Genomic DNA, 20,885 nt, shown 5'->3' with positions numbered 1-20,885 from the left:
CGTGTTTCCTTTCGTTTTCCCTCTTCCCTGCAGAGTGCCTCTCTGAAGACTGTCGCTCGGTGATCCAGGAGCAGGCCACGGCCCTGGGGCTCTCCATGTTCGCCATGCTGGTCAAGCGCTGCACTGCTCTGCTGCGGGACGTCTCCCCAGGTGAGCAGAAGCAGGCATATATTTCCCTTGCCAAGGAGGGCTGCTTTTTCCTCGTTTCCCTCCCTCAACACGCCTCTGAGGCGACCCACGGGAAATCAGGCTAGATTCAGGGAACCCAGGGCACTAGCAGAAGTCAGTGCAAGGACTCTTGCTAATGGAACAGGGCTTCCCCAGCATCTGCCTTGGAGGGTCAGGAGAGCTCAGGGGGAGGGCAGGAGACCCCAGGGTCACTCCTGGGAGAGCATTGAGCTGGGAAAGATTCCCTGCCAGAACCCAGGAGAGCCCCTGCCAGTCAGTGCAGGAAGTACTAGGCCAGGTGGATCAACAGTGTGACTCGGTAGAAGCCACCTTCCTCTGCTCCCATTTAAGCTGTCCCTGTATTTAGAAACATGAGGCTTGAATCGACTTCTTTTCAGAGAAAAGGACCATATCTCTGTGGTGGAGACCCTGCTTTGCATGCAGACAGTCTCAGCCTCAGTCCCCAGAGGCATCTCCAGGTACGGTGGGGAGAAACTCCCTCTCTGAAGCCCTGGAGAGCCATTGCTGCCAGTCGGAGTAGACAGCGCTGTATCAGAGGGACCCAAGGCAGCTTGCAGTCTTCCTAGAGTGAGACCTGCCCAATCCTCCTCTTCTTCCTCCTGGTGTTCAGGGACCCTCTTCCCCCCATTTTGGCATCGGGAAGCCTTAAATTTTCATTTTTTAAAATATAAAAGTTCCCAGCCCACAGGGCTGTGAAGAAGCCTAATGGACTGGCAGAAGGCAGATGGTGGAGAGGAGGAGAATTGCTGTTCATTGGCGGGCAGAGGCTTCAGCGCTCTGCCTCTCCCTGCGACCAGCTGAGGCAGAATCCACTGGGTGAAACTAAGAAAAGACGCAGCACGTGTGCCTGATTTTACGCTGTCTGTGGAATTTCGCAGCTCTTAGCGCCCGGATTTGGAGTTGACGCTCAGCCTCTATTTAGGAACTGTTTCCTGGCTATGCTGGTGGGAAGCTCCCTTACGCCGGGGCCTTTCTCCAGCCGACTCCATATTGTCTTCTCTAATGGGCAGCAGCTCTCCAGGGCTTTGGGGCAGGGACCTCTCCCAGCCCTGCCTGGAGGGGCAGTTGGGGACTGAACCTGGGACCATCGCCATACAAAGCAGGTGCCCTCTGCCCACCTGGTGGATAGCCCAGTTCCTTTGTCCCTGTCCTTTGTGGGGCCCTTCTGCCGTTCCCCCTCCCCTTTCAGCTGCAGTCACAGCTGCATCAAGGAAACCCAGAGCGTCCTTAGACTGTCCTTGGGAGAGGAAGGAGCAAGGCCAGGCTGAAGCTCTGAAGGGCAGAGACCACCAGAAGAGAGCCTGGCGCTGGATCAGCCCCAAGGATTCTGTCCTTGCAGTGGCCACCAGCAGCCGCAACTCTCCTATGAGATTCACATAATCGTGTGGAGTTGGAAGGCACCCCAGGGGTCATCTAGTCCAACCCCCTGCAATGCAAGAATCTCAACTAAAGCACCCAAAGACAGATGGCCATCCAACCTCTGCTTAAAAACCTCCAAGGAAGGAGAGACCTCGACCTCTCAAGGGAGTCCGTTCCCTGGTCAAACCTTCCTAGCGACTGATACTCAGAGGCCTGTACTTCCTTGGACTGCAGAGGTAGAGCCATCCTGCCTAGTAGCCACCGATAGCCTTGTCCTGAATTTGTCTAGTCCTCTCTGTAAGCCGATCCATCTAGGTTGGTGTCCAGGAGGAAGTTCCATAGTTTTGCTGTGCGCTGCGAGAGGAAGCCCTCTCTTTTGCCTGCCCTGAATCTTCCAGCAAAGCTTCTGTCCCTGGTTCAGATCTCGCTCCTTCCCAGAGGATTTTCAGAGGGCCAAGAGAGGGGGGGGTGGCAGAGGAGCAGGCGAGGGGCGTTCTTGAGAGGAGCTGCCCGGCCCACTCTGCATTTCTTTCTCTCTCAGCAGCTGCTCAGGGCCAGGAAGGCTCTGAGGACGATGACATCAAAGTCTCCTCCTTGCCGCAGGACCTGAAGGAACTGCTGCCCAGCATCAAGGTCTGGTCGGATTGGATGCTGGGCCACTCGGACACCTGGAACCCCCCGCCCAGCACCCTGGAGCTGCCCAGATTGTACGTCAGCACCCTTGGGGGGCTATGCGCCCCTTTCTCCTCTCCTCTCCTCTCCTCACCCAGGCAGGGACTTTCCCTCTGCCCTCTGCCATGTATGCGGGTGGCTGTAAGTCACTAAGCACCTTCAGCCTCCGTTTATCAACCTATGACCTTTGCTTGCTGCCATTCCTCCAAGGAGCCCTGGGTGGGGCTTATGCTCTCCCCAATTCTGTCCCCCCCCCCAGCAACTCTGCAAGGCAGGTTGAGCTGGGAGTCAGTGGGTGGCCCAAGACTACCCAGTGAGCTGAACAGTGGGTGGGGATTTGAACCCAGGTCTCCTCAGCCTTACTTTGGCATGTCACCCTGGAAGTTCTGGGCTACAACTCCCACCGCCTTTCCATCAGCCACAGTCCCTGGAGCAGATGGGGGCTGGCAGATCCTGGCATCACCCAGAGGGCGCCCACTAACTGAATTATGAATGAATCCTTTATCAGAACAGCCTGGCTGCCGGATCAGGCCAAAGGGGGCCCATCTAGTCCAGCACCCTGAGCTCACAGTGGCCAAACACCCCTCAGAATCTGGGAGTCTAGATAGACTGCCTCTGGAGCTGGAGGTTCCGTAAGAGCCCTGTAGCTGGATCAGACCCCAAGGGGGCCCATGTAGCCCAGCATATCCTGTCCTCACAGCCGCTAATCAGATGCCCCAATGGAAAGAAGCCGGAAGCAAGCAGGACCCGGGGGCGTGTGCTGTTTTGACCCCCCCCCCGCCCCACCCCTTGGCACCCGTTTCCCTGAGCTGCGACCCCCTAGGCAGCTCCATGCACATTTTGCTTGCATCTTTCTGAGCCGCTCTTGCCCCATCTTTGGGGAGCCAGGCTCTTGGGGGGCCCAGAGGCCTTTCTCCCAGCATGCTCTTCCCCTTCCGCCTTTCCCTGCAGGCCTTTGCGCCCAGATCCGGATCCCCTCGGCCTCTTCCCCCTCCTCCCCAGTCCTATTAATCTGTCAGAGCCAGGGCTGAGGGTGATGATGGGGAAGACGAGGCTCCCGGGAGCGAAGGGGGGCTCCATCCTGCAAAGAAGCTGCAGCTCAAAGATGGCTCCCCAGCACTCCTGCTGCACAGGGGCAGAAGGAGGCAGGATGTCCGTCCATCTCCAGCCTCTTCCCTCGTTTATGGCTACTATTCTCTCTCTCTCTTTTTTTGCTTCATTTTGGCCGAGGAAATGGAAATCTCACACAGGAAGTGCCGGGCCCCATTTTGGGGGAGTGGGAAAAAGAGTCTGTTTTCTGTTTGCTGGCTGCTTGGGGCCGGCTGGCTTGCTGGCTGGCAGGGGGGAGGGGGGGCGCTTGCCTGTCTCTGTGAACTGTTGCCCATCTTTGGACAGCAGCTCAGACCCCCAGAGAGGGCACTCACAGGAGCCCACCTCCTGCCAGTCCCGACTCCTTTCCCAGTGGGGATCCACTCTTCCTCTTCCAGCCTCCCTGCTCTCCCTTCAACACAGTAGGATCCCTGGTCACTAAAAGGGCCATAGCTCAGTGGTGGAGCTTCCCTTGCAAGCAGAAGGTCCCTGGTTCAATCCTTGCTGGAATCCACAAGTAGGGCTAAGGACTCTTTGCTTGACGCCCTACAGAGCTGCTGCCAGTCAGTGTAGACAGTACTGGGTAGACCAGTGGTGCGGCTCCATATAAGGCAGCTCCCTGTGTGCCTAATCATATAATTGTAGAGTCGAAAGGGATCCCAACAGTCATCTAGTCCGATGCCCTGCCATGCAGGAAACAGCATTGTTTGGGGCGGTATGTTAGCCTGTGCCTGACCTCTTTGGGGCAAGGGGGCACCAGCCCCACGAGGGAATCCCATTTTTTTCTAAGCGTAGAACTTGAGGCTTGCCTCCCCGTGACTTTGCGGCAGGGGCAGATCCCAGAGACACCTCCTCCCTTCTGGCCCCCGCTTCTCCAGACATGGCCAATGGGTGGTGGAGGGCCCCTCGTCCCGTCTCCTCTCAGGGAGGCCCCCCAGGACACTGACAGGCCGTCCTCCTCACTTTGCTCAGGAGCGCAGGTGGGAGGAGCCCCATCCAGGTGGTGAAGCTAATGGACTTAGGCGAGTGGCAGGACCACTGACCATGCGTCAGCCTCATGGGGGTGGGCAGGGCTGGGCTTCACGTCCCAGGACTTGTTTGCGGGGCCTTTCTGGTAAAGGAAGCTCCAGTTGAGCACAGGATTGATGCTCCCCCTGCCAAAATCTGCCAGGGTGTGACTTATGGCACCTTACGCACGCACGCACGCACGCACGCACACACACACATACCCTGAAACATCCAGGCTCCCAAACAATTTGGACGGAAACAACTTGTCTTTGCTGGCCGGGGGGAGTCTGAACATGCACACCCCTTTTCTGAAGCGCAGGAACAGGGCCCTAAAGGAGGATCAGGTCCCCGCTACCCTCCAGCCGCTGCCCCCCAGGCCCAAGCTGTGGCAGCCTCTGTCGTTTCCACCCCGGTACCCCTCTTTTCTGCCCCCCGGCAGGCAGGCGGCCTGTTTCCCAGGGAGCCAGCGCAGGCTCCGAGGCCGGCTAAACTCAGCCCAGCTGCGGCAGTTGGTTTATTGCTTTCAGCTGGTACTTGAACCCGGGTCCCGGGCTTTGGAGCCCTTCCCAGGCTTAATCCCCGGAGCTTTCTCCGCAGCTGTATGACACTCCGCTGACCCTGAATGAGGATAGGAAAATAGAACGGGTGCCAAGCCAGAGTCTCTTTTTCATTTGGAGCGCCTGGCGGCCTGCCCATGACCAGGGTTACATAATGGGAAACATAGCTGGGACTCTGGAGAGCCCTCCGCGCCTCCCCCCCCTCCGCCTGCCCCCTCCTCTTCCTCGCCAGGCTGCCCAGGCCCATTCCCCTGCGCTCCTGCCGCTGCCTCTGCCGCCATATATCTTCCTAATTGGCCCTCGGATGCATTTATCACCCGCTTGGAGCTTTTACGCCAGAGTCCTCCGAGTGGAAACCGGGGCGGCGTTCTCCTCTTCCCCTCTTGCAGGGAGGGGGGAGCAGGGACAGAGGATGTGGCATTGGCGCTCGGGCCAGGTGGGGGGGGGGGGAACGCGCTGGGGGGAAGCAGGCATTTCCTAGGACCTAGGAAGGAAGCCGGTGTCCGGCAGCCAGTGTTTCGCCGAGCCCAGAGCCGGGAACTGTTTTTACCCCTTTAGGAAAAAAGAGGAAAGGACGCCTCCTTTGTGCCCAAGGGTGGCAGTGGCTTTTTCTTGGGGTGGGGGGCAGAGGGAAGACTGGAGCGCCATGTCACATCCCACATACGGTCCCCATGCGGTGGGGTTTAGTGGCAGGCGTGGCCAGAGCAATAGACGTGGCTTTTTGGTACAGTGACATTTCAGCCAGGGGGTTGTTCTGATGCACATAGAATGGTAGAGTCGGAAGGGGCATGCGAGGGTCATCCAATCCAGCCCCCTGTAGTGAAAGGATACTTGACAGGGATGCACCCTCCTCACCCAGGTAACCCAGAGGGGTGGTCAGCGTTCAGGGACGCCTCCTGCCCTGGCCAAAGCTCCTTGGGGGGAGAGGGAAAGTGGCCCTTGGGGGGGGGGAGCTCCTGCATTCAAATGCTGCTTGAGCGTTGGGGCATTTGCTTGGCCGCTGTGAGAGCAGGTGGGACTCGAAGGACCCCTTTGGCCAGATCCAGCAGACCCCTCTTGCGTTCTTACCAGAGAATTGTAGGGTTGGAAGAGACCCCCAGGCTCACCTAGTCCAGCGCACTGCAGTGCTGGGATGCATCAAGCGATGACTGACTTTGGGAGTGAGCCGCCCGATGAAACAACTGCTTGAACAAGACTGCTTGCTAAAACGGATCTTTTGCTGCCGGTCCGTAGTATTTGTTGGTATTTTTGTTTATTATCAAAGGTTAGAACAATGCAGGTACTATTTGGACGTAATTTGAGGAGGAGATGCGCCAGGGAGATGGAGAGGTGGAAGGGATTAGAAGGGATAAGAAACGCACACCCCACATACAGCCTTGCCCCACTCAGGAGAGCTCTCTCTCCCTTCCGCCTTGGACTTGCCTGTGGCCCAAGGAACAAGCCCCCAGGAGAGCTGTGGGGAGGGAGGACCCCCAGCTGCCACCTCCTGCTCTTTGACCTTTGCCATCTTTTGGGAGGGGGGCAACCTGTCTGTAGAGGCTGCTTTTAGCAGGATGGGGGCTTGGCAAGAAGTTGCTGGGAGAGGCGGCTGGGCTGAGCTGCCTTCCCTCCCCCCCCCCCAAAGCAAGAGCAAAAGGCCTGAGCGGTTTGCCATCTGGAGCGCAGCCCTGGGCTCCTTCCACCGCACTCCTTCCGGGTTTGAGCTGCAGCTGTGGGGCTGGTGAGTGCGAGTGTTTAAACAGGCTGGTATTACACAGGAAACGGCCACCTCCGTGGGGCCCCCGCAGGCCTGGAACATGGGGTCATTGTGTTTGGCGTTCAGCGCGTGGGAAGGGGGGTGCGTGCGAGGAGGCCCCAGGCAGCCCCACGGCACTCGGGGATCCCTTCCTGCAAGCCTCCGGAGCCCAGGCCTCGCCCCCAACCCAGGTTAGTTTCGGAAGAGAGTCCTTCCCCCTACCCCCGCCCCGACCATCCATGCCCCGCTTCCTTCGTCTCCAGGCTGTGCCCCCATTTCAGCCTCCCGGTCACCCTGACCTGCTCTGGCTGGGCAGACTCCCTGCCCTTGGAGCCCAGGAATTCAGGAAGACGAAGGAAGGAAAGACATTGCCTGGCTTTGCTGGGAGAAGGGCGGCAGATGCAAGGTGGGCAGTCCTCGCCCCACCCGGGCCCTTCCTCCTGCAGCCTGGCAATCCCAGCAAATGGGGTCTTTGCTGCTCTGTCCAGGAGGGCGTGCTTTGGGGAGAAGGCGGCTATTCTCCCTGCCTGGTTCGGGGTTGCCCAGCCCCCAAGGAGAACTGCCCTGTGGCCTAGAGCATTGCTCTTGGGGGCCCTTCCTTGCTCTCACACCCTTCTCAAGGTCAGGTGGTGAGCAGGGGCCCAGGGGACAGAGCTCCCGCTTTGTGTGCAGAAGGCCCAAGGCTCAGCCCCCGGGGCAGCTCCGGGAAGGGCTAGTGGAGTATCCCCCCCCCCTGAACCCCTGGAGAGCCAGTCCAGTCCAGCCGGGGGTCAAGCAGCTGTTCTTGTGAAATCCACCCTGAATTCAGGACCGTCAGGCCTGGGACCTTGCTTTTGAGGGAAGGAGGTGCAGCTCAGGAACAAAGTGCCTGAATTGCATGGAGAAGGAGTCTGCTTTGGGAAGGGCTGGGGGTGCCCCTGCCAGAGACCCCTGGAAAGCCACTTCTGCCAGTCCATAGAGGCAATGGCAGCATAGGAGGAGCCCTGCCGGATCAGGCCAGGGGCTCACCTGGCCCAGCCTCCTGCCCTCCCAATGGCCAACCAGACGTCTCAGGGGGGAATCTGAAAGCAGAGCCCAAGAGCCTCGGAAGCCCAAGAGCCATTGTGGCTCGTAGCCTGGGGTCTCTGCCTCCCTCTGCTGCCGCCTCCCAGCCTCCTGCCCCAGGCAGGTGATGGTGGGGGACTCACACTGCTGGTGGGGGCTGCCAGCGGGGTTGGGAGCATCAGGCCGCCTAAAGCCTGGCCAAATCCTTCCTCCCCGCGCCCCATGGGCAGCAGCACCGCACGTCGGAGGTGGCCCAGAGCTGTCCTCTTGCATCCGGCCCTTGTCTCTGCAGCCAAGGCCCCGAGGATAAGCTCAGGGCCGTGGGGCAGCGCAGGGCGGGGGGGGCAGCACCGTTGCTCATATACATTTCCTCTGGTGCGGATCTGGAGGGGGGGCAGTTCGTGGAAAGTTCAGTTCCTTTTAACCCTCCAGGCTCTGTTTATTTTCAAGCTGGTAGCGCAAGCCAAGCCTTTTCCCATTACATCATGGGGGACCCTTGGACATCGTCCGCCCGTGCGCCCCCCCCCAAAAGCCCCACATATTTACTCCTGTTTCTCTCTGTGTGCGTTTTCCACCTTTTAAATGTTTCTGACAGCCAGACCTGGCCGGGGCAAAGTGGGGAGGGGGAGCCACGATCTGGGGCCCCCTCCTCCCTGCCTCCCTCCCTCCGACCCAGGCTCTGGGGGCGCAGGCAGGCGCTGATGGTGTGCTGGGCTTTGATTAATGGCAGCTCATTCCGCCCAGCTCCCAGGACACTCTTGAAAACAAGATGTTTCGTTTCAGTGCAAGGCTTTTCTCTCTCCTCCCCCTCCCCGCATGTTGATTCCAGCAAATAAATGAGTGCAGATTGTCCACCTGGAGCCACTTGCTGGGGGGGGGGGAGAGGTGTTGGGTAGGGGGCTTGTCGTAGGCCCCGAGGATGGAAGACCTTTCCTGGTCCCAGGGTGAGCGGGCACAGAGAGAGAGGGCAAGGAAGGGGTTCCCTTTCCCTGCCGCCACTGGAGTGACCCTTTTCTCTGGTCCCACGGTGAAAAACGTCCCTCTTGAAAGCGAACACTTTTTGAAAAGAGGTTTGAGGAGTGAGCATGAGAACATGACCCCCTGCTTCTGCAAACTGACCCTCATTGTCCTTGGCCGGCTGCTTCCAACAATATTTATTTACTCATTCCTTTTTTGGCATTTCTGGTCCACCTTTTTCTCTGAGGAGTGTCCCTGGTTCTCCCCCTCCTCCTTTTAATCCTGGCAACAACCCTGCAAGGTGGGTTGAGCTGAGAGAGGCAGTGACCAGCCCCCAAGGTCATGCCCAGCTGTGCCCCTTTCCTCTCCCTGCTCACCCACCCCCAAGCACAGCTACGCCTTCGGAATGACTGCCATGTCCTGCGCCACTGAGACTCCTCCTGTTTTTCATCACTTCATTCCTGCCCCTCAAGAATACAGTTCTTTACAAGGCACCCAGTTAACGTTTTGTCATTGGGCAGGGTGTCAATATCGTCCACAACTCCCTCTTGGGGCTGCAATCCTTAATGCTGGGGAGCAAGCCCTCAAAGTGAGCGCCTGTGCCAGGTCCCTCTGGAGCCCAAGATGGCAGCTGCAGGTGACACCACCAGCCTTGTGCAACCGGGCGAGATTGCTTTGAGAATTGGGGTAAAAAATGGCTGTCTGTTGCTTGGGGTTCTTTAGCTGCAATTCCTGCCTTGCAGGGGGATGGACTAGAGGACCCTTGGGGTCCCTAGGGGCTTTTAAACAGAGCTTGCATCAGCGGTGATTCCTGTGTTGCAGCGGGTTGTGCTGGATGATCCCTGGGGGTCCCTTCCAACACCACAAGTCTGCGAAAAGTGCTGCAAAGGGAGCACCACTTGCTTGGCCCATTTCCACCCTTTTTGACTGCTTTGCATCGTTTTTTCTGCTTCCTCTTCCCCTGCCCAGCCTGGCTTCTGAGGTTTCCCCAGCCATGGTGACACGCTCTTCCAGGCCCCTCTTTGCACCACTTGAAAGCGCTCCCCAATGGCACTCTCTGTTCTCACCCTCGGCTCTGCGGGGTGTGAGAGCCACCCACACGCTACACACCCTCCTCCCAGGGTGCCTTTGAGGGTGAAGCTGCGGCCAGAAGCGAAACTGGTGTCAGGATGCCAGCAAACACCCCCACCCCGCCTTTCGTGTCTCTCTCTCACGACATACCTGAAGCTGGATGTCGGGAGAGTCAGGGCAGACGAAAGAAAGCCCTTCTTCAGGGTTGAACTGTGGAACTCCCTGCCACAGGAGGCAGTGATGGCCACCAACCTGGATGGCCTGAAAAGAGCATTGCACAAACACATGGAGGAAGAGGAGGAGGCTTTGGAGGGCTCCTCGCCAAGGTGGCTGTGCTCTGCCTCCACGGTCGGTGCTTCCGAATGCTGGTTGCTGGCAACTGCTACCCACAGTTTAATGGGGATGCTTCCAGGAGTTGAAGCTGGATATAGGAAGCTACCATCCAGGTCCGTTTTGCCTACAGGGACTGGCAGCATCCCCTGGAGGTGTCTTTCCCAGCCCTCCCCAGGGATGATGCCGTTGGGGTTTGAAGCTGGAGCCTGCTGCATGCAGAGCAGGTACTCGGGGGCCATGGCCGGCCCAGTTTGGCCCTCCCACAGCCGTCGTCATGCTTCCCCCAGGAGCCAGCATGGCTCCAATAGCAAGTGAGGAGAGTGGGCACCCAGTGGGTGCCCAAGAGCCTGGCACTCTCCACCAGACTCGGAGCAACTTACCCTTCCTTTCGCTGTGCTTTCCCTTTGCTCTCTCTGCGAGATCCTTCCCCAACCGGGCAAAGCCTGTTAGTTGTGGCCCCTTGAGCCTTAAAGGTGTGCGTGTGTGTGTGCCCCTTGTGTCTCTGGGCCTCTTCCTTTCTTCTCTGCTGTCTTCCGTAGAGTCCCTGTTGAGCTCAGTAGTTGAGAGACAGTGGCGGTGTAGTGGTTAGAGTCCAGCACTGGGGCCTGGGAGAGACCAGGGTTCAAATCTCCGCTCGGCCATGAAGCACACAGGCTGACGTTAGGGGCCAGCCCCTCTTGCCTCTCAGCCTGAGCCACCTTGCTGGGACAGAGGAGAATGGCATGTATGCCCTTGAGCTCGTTGGAGAAGACAGTGGGGTAGAAATGCAATAGATAACGGGGAAGAGGCCTCTCCAGCCTATGTGACATGGGGGGCAGGCATCCTTTAGGGGAAGGGGAAGGGGTCCCCACGCCTTGCCTGCAACAGAGTGCCCAGCCCTGCAGGGAAGTTGCATCTCCGGAGCAAGAGTGTCTGCGCTGTCCTGGGGATGGGGGTCTCTCCTGCCTTGCTCAGCTCCCCCCTCCTTCTCCCCACCCTGCAGGGTCTCGGTGGACGTGTGGGCCACCCTGGCCGACTTCTGCAACATCCTGACGGCCGTGAACCAGTCGGAGGTGCCGCTCTACAAGGACCCGGACGAGGACCTGGCCCTGCTCAGCCTGGAGGAGGACCGCCTGCTCTCGGGTTTCGTCCCGCTGCTGGTCGCCCCCCAGGAGCCCTGCTACGTGGAGAAATCCTCGGACAAGGTCAGGGCCGGGGCACGGCGCCCCTCCTCCTCCTCCTCTCTGTCTCCCCCCTCCACAACCCTCCAGGCCGTTTCTTCTTGGGAAGCATTTTTGTGCAAACGGAACACGATTAAGTCATTGAGAAAAGGGTGTTAAGGGAAAATATCGACCTTTTAGCCGCTGACATCCCGCTCTGTGTCATGAAAAACCCTCTTGACTTCCTTTTGCTGTGTGTGTGTGTGTGTGTGTGTGTGTGTGTAAGAGAGTGTGTGTGAGAGTGTGTCTGTGAGTGCGCTCGCTGGCATGCCGTAGATACGGTCATTTCCTCCCTTGTTTAAAGAGCGCAGCTTGCGTTGGCAGCTCTCTGCAGCTCCTCCAAATGGCTTGCATCACGCTCCTCCGAGCAGCCTCCTCCTCCTCTCCCCCCTCCCCGCCCCGACTGCAGAGCCCTGCGTGAGGAGGAAGCCGGCCAGATCTATCTCTCTTCCTCTAAAGACCGGGCGATAAAGAAGGTTGGCGGGGAAGTGAAAAGAAGCACCCAGTGAGGGTTATTGGGGGGGGGCTGCCAGATCTCCTGCAGCTTCCCTTGCCCCACCAGCAGCAGCTCTCTAGGGTTCATAGAATTGTAGAGTTGAAAGGGATCCCCAAAGGTCCTCTAGCCCACCCCCTGCAAAGCAGGAATCACAGCTGAAGAATCGCTGGCAGGACCTTCAGCCACTGCTGAATGGCTCTTCACTTCAGAAAGTTCTTCCTGATGTTTGGTCAGAATCCCCTTCCTTGTCACTCGTCCTCGCCTCTGGAGCAGCAGAATACAAGCTTGCTCCATCCTCCATGTGACAGCCCTTCCTTATTTGAAGCTGGCTCTCGTGTCACCTCTCCCTTTCCTCTTTTGTAGAACATAAAACGGGCCTGATCTCGCCCAGCATCTTGTTCTCATGTCGGCAAACCAGATTCCCCAATAGGAAACCCTCCAGCAGGGCTTGAGCGCAAGAGCAGTCCCTCTTCCCCTCTTGTGGTATTTCTGCATTGGCTTGGTGCAATTCTGGACCCTGCACAGCCCGCCAACGATGGCCTCCCTTGGCCCCAGATCAAGGCCTCTCTTAGCACCCATGTCCTATGAAGATGACACCTCCTGAGTTGGGGTTGGGAGCTCTCCTCTTTGGGCCTTGGATAGGAACAAAGGGAGAGCCTGCTGGATCAAGCCCATTGCCCACCTGGCCCAGCACCCTCTTCTCACCCATGAGATGCCCTAAAGGCAAACCTGAGACTAAGAAGCATCACCGCCTCTGACTCTGGAATCAGAGCAGAGCCATTAGGGTGAATAACCATCAGTAGTTTTATCCTCCTCCATGGATTTGTCCAATCCTCTTATAATGCCATCCAAGCGGGTGGCCATCTCTGCCTCCTGTGGAAGAGAGGTCCATAGCTCACAAAGAAGGACTTGCTTTCATCTGCCCTGAATCTTCCAGCTCTCAACTTCATCACATGTCCCTGCCTTCTGTATGGGGGGTAGGGGGGGGAATGCTGCCCCCAAGAGCTTTACCCCTCGAATCCCAGTCTTTGGGCAGGAGACTAGGCCAGTAGCGGCTGCCCCGTTCTGGGCTGCAGACCCCTGGCTTTGGCTACCGAGAGTCCAGCTGGCAAGGTGCGGGGGGACGGGAAGGGCTAATGCCTTTTGCACACTGGAGCACAGGGGGTCTTGAAACCCGTACCGTCCCCTAAGCATGTCACATGTTAATAGCAAAAAAAGAGGAAGAAGAAAGGAAAGAGAGGTTTTTAAATACCCATAATAAAAAAGGCCAGGAGCCCCTCCCCCCCCACCCCGAGGTCCCAGCAAAGGCCCCCAGCAGAAACCAGGCTGTGTTTTTCTCATTTGCAGGACCAGCCAGAGAGGAGAGTTCCCCCCTCCTCCCCCTCCCTATATCCTTGCAGCAGCCTGTTTCTCCTGCTGTATCTGCTACGGGGGGCAACGGGGGGGGTCTCCTTTTCATGCACCAGGCCCCTTTCATTGTGCAGTCACAAGCAACGCGCCCAGGGATGGGGTTGCCTCCTTCAGATCCAGGGTGGAAGCAAGAGTTCCTCTCTCTCTGCTTTTATTTTTTGGCCTGTGCAATATTATATCCTGAATGGATTATGGAATATTACATTTATTTGATATGAAGTTGTTTATTTTAATGTTACATATTTTAATTATGACTTAGTTGGATCAGACTGGTACACAACCTGTGTTGTGTATTTCGCTGTTTCTGCGGCTTGTAAAGCGCCTTGCATATGGTCCCTCTCTCCAGCAGCGGGTTGGACTAAATGAACTCTGGGGTGCCCTTTCTGCCTCTGTGATGCAGGTGTCCCTTACAGGGAATGCTGCAGCCTCTGAGTGTGCTGCCTCTGCTTTCGGCTGGGGGGAGGCAGGATGACACCCCCGGCAAATACTTCTTGTGCACTCAGCAAGGGGCGACTTGTGGCAAGTGGAACCTTATTTTTTTTTGTAAAGCTTTAATTTATTTATATAATGTATATAAGACAGGGAACAGTTACAACAACGGGTAAAGATGAAAAAATGAAAAACAAAACTATGAAACAGGCACTTTGAATGAGTGCAGTTGCACATGGGTGAAAATTGCAGAGTCCCAAGTAAAGAATATCAGTTTTGTCTGATGGTCTAGATCAAGATTTGCCAGGCTTGGACCAAGAGTTGTCCTGAAAGTGATACTTCCCTTGTATATGTAACAATGGAATTCCAAACCATATTCAAAGCATCTAGAGGTTCTAGCCCTTCTCAAAATCTCAAGCTGTGCCTAATTTCCTCCATTCCAGCTTTCTTCCAGAGGGTACCAAATACAAGATTTTGGGCTGTTTTCTGTTGAGTTGCAATGACTGTTTCAGCTGCTGAGATCAATTCTTTTGACAGTGTTCAGCAATATTAATTCTGGATGACAAACAATCGTTTGTTTTGTAATATTTATCATTTCCATCAAAATCATGGATGTTTTAGCTGAGATTCCTGCATTGCAGGCGGTGGTCCTGGATGTCCCTTGAAATACTTTCCAACTCGACAATTCTGTGATTCTATGAAAATTAAATTTTTAAAATCTGAGGCCAGTCTTGCATTGAGACTAAGGAGAGGCGAGCCCTGGAGAAAACCCGCAGGAGCGTCTCTGACTTGGAGGGGAAAGAAGAGCTGGGATTGGGGGGGGGCAGACTGAACTGAGCCATAAATCTCGGGTGCGGAATCCGAGGGAAAAGGCTCCCACCTGGAAGTCTCGGGCGGCTGCCGAAGGTTCCCTTTCTGGGGCGCCCCAGATTTGCGGGAAGCAGAGGCTCTGTCGGCCCCTCGTAATTGATGTCCGCTGGAGCTGGGGCTCTGCCAGGCTTGCGTTGGCCGGGCGCCAGCGTTCTGTAATTTCGGAGCCAGGTGTGAAGCGATTTCTGTTCCGTCTTGTTCCCAAGCACCTACAGAAGCCTCTCGCGTCCCACTGAGGCGGGGGGGGGGTCTGCTCCAGCCTCCAGGAAGGAAACAGCTGTGCAGGTAGAAAGACGGGAAGACGGCGGGGAGGGGGTGAGGAAACGGCCCAGCGGCAACGGAGTGCTTCTTGCACCCAGGTGCGATGACACAAGGCTGGGTGCCTGCCAGGGGGCACCCAGCCAGGCATGCGCCCACGAGGAAGAGCCCCCTTGCACTGTGAGGAATTGTGGGGTGGAGAGGAGGGGCTGAGTCCCCCTCCAGTTTGCCCACCTTGCAGGCTGTGGGCTCCTCTTTCTATCCCAGCCTTGCGGTGGCTCTCCGGAGCCTCACCTGCTGACTTCTTAAGAACCAAAGAAGAGTCTAGCTTCTGGATCAGGCCAAAGGGAGCCCATCTAGGCCAGCATTCCGTCCTGACAGTGGGCGACCAGATGCCTCTTATGGGGAATTCTGTTGGCTTTGGTTCCCCTGCAAGCCTTGGTCTGTCTGAGCCGGCTGACATCCCCCCTCCCTCTTCGCTTTGGCTGGTCCTGTCTTGGCCACATAAGGGCAGGTTGCTATTAGCATAGTTAGCACACAGAGGGAACACTGTAGGGCTGGGATGTTTGGTTGCTTAATCTAAAACAAAAGCCCCATAATGCGCTTTTAAAAAGGCGCCACTGGTTAACCAGGCAACAAATGCACATTACTTCATAGAAACCACCAGAGCAACCTTGCAGATGTCAGTGATAAGATGGTCCCTCCGCTCAGGCTTACAATCTAAAAAGTCACAGCATGAAAGGAAAAGCTGTCGGAAGGGAGGAGGGAAAAAGCAGGCACCAGGCACTGCGCCTTAAAGTTACAGAATTTATGTCATGGCCGGCTGGAATGGAAAGATTTCAAGAAAACGAGGAGGCCAAGGGAAGAGGGCTCTGGGGCTCTGGTCCTGCTTTCCGCAAGGCAGGTGGAGAGGCTCTGCACGTATATACAGATTGAAACTTCAAACTCAGGTGTCTTTAAATAGAAGCAACTGGGGACATATGGGTGCCCAAGCTGGCATTAATCTGGCAGGAGGGAATGTCATTGAGGACTAGCAAAGTGTGGCATCCCACCCCACGAAAGCTCGCTCACCTTGCCAGCTTGGATCTCAGCAAGCCTCTGGGCCAAGAATGATGCTGGACTCAGCAGCTTTTCTGCCCTCTCCCTTCCAGGGGCTGCTGGTCCTCTGGAAAGATCATCAGGGGATCCCAGCGTGCTTAATGAAGTGGTGAAAGGGGAGGGGCGGTGAGCACCAGTGAGGGTCAGGTGGAGAGGAGGAGGATTAGGCCCTGCTCAGACACTCGCCCTCCTTGCAGGGAGCAAAGGAGCCAAGGGATCGACTTCCCTTCCAAAGGCCTTGAGGCATCCCTCACAGAGGGCAGATCCCCAGGCAAACTCATGGAGGTGGGGAAGGCTCTCAGCGGCCCCACGGGCTCTCTTCTCCCTCCAGCGCCAGATGATGTAAATGCCTCTGGGACACCCAAGTGGGGACTGCTGTTGCGCTCAGTCCTGCTTGCTTGCGGGCTTCCCATGGGGGAATCCCGTTGGCCATGGCGATGGTGGATTAGATGGGCCCTCTCTGGCCTGATCCAGCAGCCAGGCTCTTCTTGTGCTGTCTGCATACTCTCTCCAGCACCAGAGGCCCCATTCCTCTGAATGCCTGTTGCTGGGGAGTCCCTAGCAGGAGAGCCCTGCTCTTAAGCTCTGGTCCTGGCGGCTCTCGGGCTGCTCGTTGGGTCGTCTGCTTGGCCCCTCACAGAATCAAAGAATCATAGAGTTGGAAGGGAATCTCAGCCGAGCATCCAAGACAGAGGGCCACCCACCCGCTGCTTAAAAGCCTCCAAGGAGAAGGTTCAGGGGAAAAGCAACTGAAACAATCAAGGGGACGTAGCGGTTCCCCTGGGAGGAAAGGTCAGCTTTTTAATTTAGAGAAAAGGCAAGAGCTGACATGACAGAAGTGCATTGAATTATGCCCGGCATGAGGAAAGTGGCAGGGGAAAGTTTTGCTCTTCTCATGACTCGCGAAAATCCAAGGAGCGGAAAGTTGGAACATTCAGGACAAATAGAAGGAAGAGCTTCCTCATGCAGCGGTTAATCTGTGGAACTCCCTCCCACCGGAGGCAGGGATGGCTACCAACTGGGATGGCATTCAACAAATTCATGGAGGACAAGAGGGCTATGGATGGCCACTGGCCATTGTGCCTAGGCTTTGCCACCATGGTTGGAGGCAGCCATGCTTCAGAAAACCAGCCGCTGGAAACCCCAGGAGGGAAGAGGGCTCTGGGGCTCTGGTCCTGCTCACAGATTTCCAGGCATCTATCTGGCTGGCCCCTGTGAGGACAGGAGGCTGGGCTCGGTGGGCCACTGCCCTGATCCAGCAGACTCTTTCTTACTCAGGCCCTGAGCCTTCCCAGCGCTCCTCCCACCCCCCAACCTCCTTTGGATCGGAGCACCCAGCGGCCCCTCTCTTGTGTCAGCTGCATCTTGGGAGGAGCTGGCGGCCGGCCAGGTGTCATCACTTGCGGCAGTGCCCCTGCCGTTGGGGGGGGGGAGGCGCAAGATAAGATCAGCCGCTTGAGGTGATGGCACCGTTTCAAATAAACCAGGCATGACCCAGAGCTCCCACTTCAAATGGGGGAATGGAATTGCTTCATCCGCTTGACAGCTCGCTCCGCGGAACGAAATTTATCTCCCCTTAATTGCCTCGGATCCCCAGAGAGAGGCTGCGTACGGTAATTCCGAGGAGATAATTAACATCAAATTTAAAAAATATGTGGCTCCGTGGCAAGGATCCGAGGGCCGAGCTGGGAAGGCACAGCCAGAGGTGCCCCCACCTCCAGGACAGCTGATGGAGTGGCCACAATTGTGGGGGGCATGTGCTCAAGGTTGGGGATGCAGCTTCTCTCCAGAAGGGATGGAGCACCCCACCTATGCTTTTGGAGGGGGGCACAAGGATCAGGACCACCCCTCCCTGGTCCTTCCAGCAGGAAGCAGGTGGTTTTTGGGCTTGCAAGCCATGCCTCTTTGGAGGCTCAAGGCAGGGCCAACTTCCTACCCAGAGAGAGAGTGGCTTGGGCAACTTCGGGCAGTGGGTGGGACGTCCCGGCTTCCCCTCTTCTGCCCATCCCGACCACCGGCCTCTGCATCCTCTCTCAGTCCTTGCTCAGGACCAGGAAAGAGCCTCCCTTTGTGCTGGCACTGCTGGACAGAAGACCTCTGGAGGTGCCTTGGAGTGGGGTGTGCACTGCATGACTGTGCTGTCAGCCTCCAGAGTGGGCCACCAGCCCTGGCAGGCAGCACGGCCAGTGGGCAGGGATGGAGTTGGGAGGTGTAGTCCCGGAGGGTGCCCCGTTGGCTGCCCCTGCTCCAGAGTCCCTGCCTGCAGTCTCCAGGTTGCAGAGTCACCTGAGGTGGCTTTTTAACAGCAGCACTTAACCTCCATCCAAATACATTTGTTTGCTAATAGGATTTCTTACCATAAGGTCCCGGGGCAGGTTTCAACCCTATATTTATGCAATTACCAAACGTTTATGAAGCCGTTACAATTAGAGAACAAGCGAAATAGATTAGAGCAGCATCTAAATTGCACCCATAGAGTTGAGTCCCTCAGAAGGTCCAACCACCAATGGTTAGGTAGATCTCTGCAGAGAGGGACTTCCAGAATTTAGGGGGTCCTGCAGAGAAAGCCCCTCTCCTAGGCTGGTGTTCCCCTCCTCTGAAGGTGGGAGAATCGTTGTGTTTGAAAAAGAATAATTAAGAAGTGGTTGCCGAACTGCACATCTGGGCTGAAGACAGTCCCTGGGTTTGCAGAGGGCAAGAGCCACTGCTCTTGAAGTGTCCTCTTGGAGGAGAGAGGTGTTGCAGTCAGAGCTGGCAAGGCTTCTAAATACCAGTTGCTGGAAGCCACAGGAGCAGAGAGTTGCTCTTGTGCTCCAATCCTGCTTGCAGGTTTCCCATAACGAGCATCTGGTTGTCCACAGTGAAAACAGGATGCTGGACAAGACGGGCCATTGGCCTGACCCAGCAGTCTCCTCTTGGGCTGTTTTTAAGAGGCAAGTTCCTAGTCCTCATAATCCTCTGAGAACAGGGTGCCAGACTCAATGGGCCTGAGCCAGCAAGCTCTTCTTATGGAAGCCACAGAAGGGGAGAATGCTCTTGGGCTGGGGACATGAAATGTTACTGTTCATTTATAATACGCCCCCTTACAGCATTGACAATATATCCAGGGGCAGCAAGCTCTGTTGTGCAATGGGCAAGTTGCACGAGGTCTGCATAGGGTGGGCGAAGGTGCCCAACATCCCCCATTCGGATGACCCCTCCTGAGAGTTTGCAGGGCTTTGTCTCAAAAGAGGTGCCTCCAGGCAAGCTTGGCTTCCTTTAGACTCCAGAAACATCTATAAGCTGGTGGTGGTGCTGGTTTGGGGTTTGCTTTTTTTAAAAAAAAAGTACTGAAATTGGAGCAAATTTGCATTTGAAAGCTGGCGTGAGTCCCCCTCTGATTCTCTTGAGGGAACCTGCACAGTCCCTTTGATGTCCTCACCTTCCTTGGATCTACATCAAGGAGCCTCCCGAGGGGAGAAAAGCAGAGCCTCTGGCTTGGTGGGGAAATATTTGCACCTGGTTGCCGGGGTGTCAAGAGCAGGGTCACCAGGAGGCAACTGGGGGGAGAGAGAGGCAGCCCTCCAGGCAGAAGGTGTGAGCTTCCCTCCGCAGAGAGGGAGAAGCCGGCACCTCCATGAGGGCTGGCCTCTTGCTGGGGGGAACAACCCTGTCAGCATGGAGGAGGAGGAGGACAGGGCTTACTGCAGGCCCTGGGCCCAAACCTCCTCAGCTTTTCTCTGAGCAAATTCCGGTCAGATAAAGGACTGCTTCACGCGGCACAGGCAAACTGTGGCCCTCCCACAAGAAACAGTCATAGCCACCAGTCTGAATGGCTTTAAAGAGGATTGGAGATATTCATGGAGGAGGAGGAGAGGGCTGTTGATATTCACTCGCTGTGGTGGCTCTGCTCTGACTGCCCGGTCAGAGGCAGCCATGCTTCTGAGTGCCAGTGGCTGGAAACCTCAGGAGGAGAGAGTGCGCCTCTTGGGCTCAGACCCTGCTTGTGAGTTTCCCTTGGGGGCATCTGGTTGGTCGCCATCCATGAGAAAAGGGGGCTGGACTAGGTGGGCCATTGACCCTGCACAAACCCCTGACCTCCCTCCCTCTCCAGAATATTATGAACATGAGGTGTAGAAAGGTGGAACTCCCAATGCCATTTGTGGCCACGCTCGTGAGCCCACCAGGACTGTGACCCGGTTTGTCCTCCAAATTCCTCCCTTCCTATGGGTGGCTTCTGGAAAAGGAAATGGTTTCTGGTAACGCCTCTCCCCCAAGATTCAGGGTGAATTGGGGTGTAGGGTGCAGGAAGGTGCCGCGGAGTACTCCTGCTTGGCATGCAGAAGGAGGTCCCAGGCTCAGTCCTCCAGGGGCATCCGCAAGTTGGGCCTGGGGAGGGATGGAGGCTCCCTCCTGCATCCAGGGGAACTGTCTCTCTCTCTCTCCTGGGGGCAGAAGCAGCCCAGAGCAGCCCCAACCCCTGCAGGAACCCCCCTCCAATTCTGTGAATCTTTAGCTGTGATGGCAGGGGGCTGGACTAGATGACCCTTGGGGATCCCTTCCAACTCTATGATTCTGTTATTTCTTTTCAGCACCCTTACACCCCCCCTTTCTTCCCTGGGCTTTGTGCAGGGACTTGCTCTATGGCACTGCTGCTGGTGGTGGTGGTGGTGGTTCTCCCTGGTGTAATGAACGAGCTGTCAAGCCAGGAGTGAGCGCCTCTTCTAACTCCTGGCAAAGGCTCCCTTTTTCACACCCTTCTGCATGGAGGTAGAGTCCCTCTCCGTTGGGGTGGGAGGAGAGGAGGGTGCCTTACCCCTGAGCCACAGTTCCCTCCTCAAAGGACGTCTGCCGGGGATGCTGGGGGGCACCTTTCTCTCAGGGCCAGGGGGGCATGCTTGGCTCCTTCTGGCTCCACAGATCTGCCCCACAATAGTCCCTCCAAGATGGGGCTTGAGCCTGGTTCTCTGCTCGCTCTCTGGACCTTGCCAGTGGCCTACCTAGTCCAACATCCAGCGGCTCTCACAATGGCCAACCAGATGCCTGAATGGAAAAGCCACAGGCAGAGCCCTTTCCGCTCCTGTGGCTTCCAGCAGTTGGCATTCGGTAGCATTGCTGCCTCCCCACCCCTT

General features: G+C 56.7%; 1 protein-coding gene across 5 annotated transcripts in view; it reads left to right on the top strand.

Annotated features, from left to right (window-relative positions):
• The window catches only part of SMG6 (SMG6 nonsense mediated mRNA decay factor), an 86,675-nt gene that overhangs the window by 44,433 nt on the left and 21,357 nt on the right, over window positions 1-20,885 (top strand). For 3 of the 5 annotated variants that reach the window (XM_083480213.1, XM_083480215.1, XM_083480216.1), the window contains 3 exons: window positions 34-150; window positions 2,090-2,255; window positions 10,997-11,198. In XM_083480213.1, coding sequence (XP_083336339.1) covers window positions 34-150; window positions 2,090-2,255; window positions 10,997-11,198 — 485 coding nt within the window. The remainder of the gene's footprint in view (window positions 1-33; window positions 151-2,089; window positions 2,256-10,996; window positions 11,199-20,885) is intronic. The other 2 variants (XM_083480214.1, XM_083480217.1) reach the window with 1 other exon arrangement.

The sequence above is a fragment of the Podarcis liolepis genome (assembly GCF_965112155.1).
Source record: "Podarcis liolepis genome assembly, chromosome: 16".
Taxonomy (NCBI): Eukaryota; Metazoa; Chordata; class Lepidosauria; order Squamata; family Lacertidae; genus Podarcis; species Podarcis liolepis.
Note: the sequence above shows the minus strand (reverse complement) of the source record. Positions and strands in the feature narration are given on the sequence as shown.